This window comes from Anguilla anguilla, chromosome 9 (assembly GCF_013347855.1).
Source record: "Anguilla anguilla isolate fAngAng1 chromosome 9, fAngAng1.pri, whole genome shotgun sequence".
NCBI classification, from domain to species: Eukaryota; Metazoa; Chordata; class Actinopteri; order Anguilliformes; family Anguillidae; genus Anguilla; species Anguilla anguilla.
The window spans coordinates 36,926,702-36,931,953 of record NC_049209.1 but is presented as its reverse complement, the minus strand read 5'-3'; the positions used below and the strand labels follow the sequence as shown (position 1 = coordinate 36,931,953).

Below are 5,252 nucleotides of genomic sequence, written 5' to 3'. Positions count from 1 at the left end.
CTGTGCATTTCTGTGCCGCCCCGCCTGCACCGTCACGCCCCGTGCGGTGCCACAGTGGTGGAGAATGCGGGCATAGGCACGGAGTAATAGCAGACTGCAGCTAACTACCTCGAGCTCAAGCATTACACTCGTTCTCGCGGTAGAATTAAAAAAAAATAAATAAAAATAAAAAAAAATTTTTTTTTGTTGTTTGTTCCCCCTCCCCCTTCCCCGTTAGTCTTGTGTTCCCCAATTTAGCTGCAATATGGAGGACCTCTTGCGGGCGCTCGTGGAGGCTAACCTGGGACAACAGCAAGCTGCCCAGGTCATGGCTCAACAGGTCAGCCGGCTCACCGAGGTGGTCCAGGCTCGCGACGCGTCGGCCGTGCCACTCCCAGTTGGCAGAACAAAGGCTAAAGACGTTCTGACAAAGATGACTGAGGCCGATGACGTGGAGGCCTACCTCCACACCTTCGAGCGGGTGGCCGAGCGCGAGTTATGGGACCCCCGGGAGATGGCCGACACCCTCGCTCCCTTCCTCACCGGCAAGGCCCAACAAGCGTACCAAGACCTGGGGGCAGCAGAAGCCCAAGACTACCACAGGCTAAAAAGGGAGATACTAGCCAGAGCCGGTGTATCCCCCACATCCGCCGGACAACAGGTCGCCACCTGGGCCTACCAACCGGGGGTCAACGCGCGCAGCCAGATGGCGTCACTTCGGAGGCTAGTTACCCGTTGGCTCCAACCCGAAAGCCTGTCTGTGGGGCAGATCCTCGACCGGGTCGCCATGGATCGGTTCCTCCGGGCGTTGCCATATGAGGCGAAGAAGCTGGCTGGGCAGCATGCTCCACAGAGCCCGGAAGAGCTGGTGGAACTGGTGGAGCGAGTCGAAGCCACGCAGGAGATGCTGAAGGCAGGATCGACCGAGCGCCCCCTCTTCCGTCCCCGGACTGGAGGTGACCGGAAGCCGACCCCACCAGACTCGGCCCAGGCCCGGGGTCCAGGCGACCACGGCGGATATGCGTGGACGTCCCACTTCCCGTTTCCGTCTGGAAGGGGAGGGAAAATGCCCACCCTGCTGCCCACCTCTGGAAAATCGCCCTCTGATGTGTCCATGCCCACCGACCCGGCCCCCACTCCAGCTCGCTTGCCCCATGGACGGAGTTGCTTGGCTGCGGAGCAATTAGAAGCCCACCAGGTGACCCCGCCCCTCCGCTGGCCGGTGACCATTGGTGGACAACCCTGGGAGGCCCTTCTCGACTCCGGGAGCGCAGTCACCCTGATCCAACCCCGGGTGCTCTCCAGCAGTCACGCCACGTCCTCTGGAAAGCTGTCTCTCACCTGCGTCCATGGAGACGTACACCAGGTTCCGGCAGTTGGCTTGGACGTGCAGAGCGACAGAGGCTGCTGGGCAGTCACGGCCGGTCTGGTGCCAGAACTCCCCGTCCCTCTACTACTCGGCCGTAATTACCCTGGCTTCGACGCCCTGTACCAGGCCGCCAGAACCGTCCAGAGGGGGGGCAGAAGAGCCCGACGGAAGGGAACCGGATCAGGGTCCCGACGAGCCAAACCCCGAGTCCGTCCATCAGGCCAACCCTATGCCGCCTGGCTCGGGGAACGGGTTGGAGTAGGCGAGGCCGCAGAAGAAGCGGATGGGGAAGGTGAGCCCTTACTTCCTGTAACTTTGTCCAATCTCCCTCCCCAGGCACAACGTAAAGGACAGTTCGGCACCGCGCAGGTCCAGGATGACCGGTTGCGCCACTGCTGGAGCCAGGTTCGGGTCCTTGAAGGGGTAAAGAGGGGAGAAGGACCCCTGGAAGCAAACTACTTTTCAGTGCAACAGGGACTGTTGCACTACCACACCACGAGAAGGGGAGAAGTCCGGGAGCTGTTGGTCCTACCCCACCAGTACGTGGCCACCGTCCTACAGCTGGCCCACACACACATCCTGGGAGCTCACCTGGGCATGCAGAAGACCCTAGAGCGTGTGGCAGACCGCTTCCACTGGCCAGGAATGCGCAGAGCGGTGGAGGATTACTGCCGCAGTTGCGAGGTGTGCCAACGCACCTCCCCGGTAAGGCCACCACCCGCTCCTCTAATCCCTCTCCCCATCATAGAGACCCCCTTCGAAAGGATCGGCCTGGACCTGGTCGGACCCCTGCCAAAGTCAGCCCGGGGACACAACTACATCCTGGTCATCCTGGACTATGCCACTCGCTATCCAGAAGCCGTGCCGCTCCGCGTCGCCACCTCCAAGGCCATTGCTCGCGAGCTGGTGCACCTCGTCAGCCGGGTCGGCATACCAAAGGAAATCCTTACGGACCAGGGCACCCCGTTTATGTCCAAGGTAATGGCAGACACATGTCACCTGCTGCGAGTACAACATCTCCGTACGTCGGTGTATCACCCGCAAACGGATGGGCTGGTCGAGCGGTTCAACCAGACGTTGAAGCGGATGCTCCGGAAGATAGTCGCTGCTGACGGCAAGGACTGGGACCAGGTCCTGCCGTATGTGCTCTTTGCCATTCGGGAGGTGCCCCAGGCTTCCACTGGCTTCTCCCCTTTTGAGCTGCTGTATGGGCGGCGGCCGAGGGGACTCCTGGACCTCGCCAAAGAAGCCTGGGAGGAACAGCCATCACCGCACCGGAGCCTGGTCGAACACGTGGAGGAGATGCGCACCCGAATATCAAGTGTCATGCCAGTGGTAAGAGAGCACATGGTGGAAGCTCAACGCGCCCAGCAGCGGACATATAACCGGCCCGCTCAACCCCGAGAGTTCCGGCCAGGTGACCGTGTCCTTCTGCTGGTACCCACTCCTGAAAACAAGTTTCTCGCCACATGGCAGGGACCCTATACTATCAAAGAGCGACTGGGACCAGTGAACTACCGTGTTGACCAGCCCGGACGCCGGAAACCGCAGCAGGTGTATCATGTGAATCTGCTCAAGAGGTGGGTAGAGGGTCCTGCAGCAGCAACGGCGGCGATGTTCACCACAGAAGAAACAACCCCTGCGCCCCGGGAGACTGTGCGATATGGTGCTGACCTGAGCCCCCGCCAGGTCCAAGAGGTGAGAGAACTAGTTGACCAAAATCGTGATGTGTTCTCCCCTCTCCCAGGTCGTACCACCTTAATGGAGCACCATATTCGTACACCGGAGCGCACCGTGGTGAACATACGCCCGTATCGGATCCCGGAGGCACGGAAAGCAGCCGTCGTGGAGGAGATTGAGAGGATGAGAGCAATGGGAGTCATTGAGGAGGCCTGCAGCCCTTGGTCGAGCCCCATAGTCCTCGTGCCCAAACCCGATGGCTCCCTGCGCTTCTGTAACGATTTCAGACGCCTCAATGCTGTGTCCGACTTCGACGCATACCCCATGGCCCGGGCGGATGAGCTACTCGAGCGACTGGGTGAGTCCCGCTTTATCACAACACTGGACCTAACCAAAGGTTATTGGCAGGTCCCCCTCACCCAGTCAGCCAAGGAGAAGACTGCCTTCACCAGCCCGGTGGGCCAGTTCCAGTATCGGGTCCTGCCGTTTGGGCTCCATGGGGCCCCCGCAACGTTCCAGCGCTTGATGGACATCGTACTCCGGCCACACCAGCGCTATGCAGCAGCCTACTTGGACGACGTGGTAATCCACTCCTGCACCTGGGCCGACCACCTGATTCACGTCCAGGCTGTTTTGGGGGCGCTGCGACAAGCTGGCCTCACCGCCAATCCCGCCAAGTGCTGCATAGCGCAAAACGAGGCACAGTATCTGGGCTACACCATCGGTCGGGGCCTGCTCAAGCCCCAAGAGAAGAAGGTGCAGGCCGTGAAGAACTGGCCCCGGCCTACCACCAAGACCCAGGTACGTGCCTTCCTGGGGCTGGCCGGGTACTACCGGCGTTTTATCCCTCATTTCTCCTCCACAGCCGCACCCTTATCCGACCTCACCCGAAAAGGGTCTCCGGAGAAACTGCTGTGGGGCCCTGAGCAGGAGAGGGCATTCCAGGACCTGAAGGCCGCCCTGTGCTCGGACCCGGTCCTCCATACCCCGGACTTCGACCGGCCCTTCCTGGTCCAAACAGATGCGTCGGAGACGGGGGTGGGCGCGGTTCTGTCCCAGGTACACGGCGATGAGGAGCACCCCGTGTTATTTCTGAGCCGTAAGCTCCGCCCGAGTGAATCACGGTATGCGGCTGTTGAGCGCGAGGCCCTTGCCATTAAATGGGCCCTCTCAGCACTCCAGTACTACCTGCTCGGGCGGAAGTTTACTCTGGTTACAGATCACGCGCCCCTCCAGTGGATGGCCCGGGAGAAGAACGCCAATGCCAGGGTGACCCGCTGGTTCCTGGCACTCCAGCCCTTCAACTTTGAAGTGGTCCACCGTCCAGGAAGGCTCCATGGGAACGCTGACGCCCTGTCCCGCCTGCACGCGCTCTGGGCGGCCGCAGCCAGCACTGGTGGCGGTTCGCTTAGGGGGGAGGAATGTGGCGTGGATCGGGGCATGGCTCCACAGTGCCCCTCCCAGCCTTATAGGCATCAGCCGAAACCTGCCACCAGGCCGCCTCGTCAGGACCTAGGACAGCGCCCAACTAGGAAGCCCAGCCACAGGACCCTGGAGAGCGGCAGAGTGAACATTCCTCAACTCCCTCATTGGCAGGCAGCACACCTGCAATCAATGAGGCCACACAGCTGCCGCCACTCCAGGGAGATGGCTGGGGGCTCAAAAGGAGGCCGTTTGTCTCCCTTGAGGAGAGGGGTTTTGGGCGGCCGGAGAGCGGTGAAAACTGTAAAATAACTTTGTTCCTATTTTTGCAGAATCCGGCGGAGACACAGGCCAACATCCCTCTTCCTGCGTTGAAGAGGGATCCCCCCAGCGGTCTCCCGGACACCGTTATTTATAATTTTGTTCGCTTTACTTTAAGTTAATTTCCGACAGGAGATTTTGTTGTTGAGTTTGGTTTGGAGTTGTATATATACTTTTGGTTAATAAAAGGCCCTGTTGGGCTATTTTTCCCCAAACCTCCGGTCTGTGCATTTCTGTGCCGCCCCGCCTGCACCGTCACGCCCCGTGCGGTGCCACAATATGCACAGCTGAATTCAATTTTATCAGTGTCTAAACTTACAAAATGTCCATATGGCTGTTGAACACTCTGATAACAAAACAAAAAAAGAAAATACAGTAAAAGGCCACTAACTTTAATAAGATTGCATGGGTAGAAATAAACTGACAAGTAGCTTATCAAGAAGTCTGAGTTTGCCATCACCCCCATGCAAAAACATTCACT

At 59.4% G+C, this 5,252-nt stretch overlaps 1 protein-coding gene across 1 annotated transcript; it reads left to right on the top strand.

Moving 5' to 3' along the window:
- Positions 1-386: 386 nt before the first annotated feature.
- LOC118234816 lies at positions 387-4,044 on the top strand. The gene is made up of 2 exons (XM_035431601.1): positions 387-2,616; positions 3,893-4,044. Exons 1-2 carry the CDS (start codon positions 413-415, stop codon positions 3,978-3,980), a joined length of 2,292 nt encoding a protein of 763 aa, XP_035287492.1. The 5' UTR covers positions 387-412; the 3' UTR covers positions 3,981-4,044.
- Positions 4,045-5,252: the final 1,208 nt, after the last annotated feature.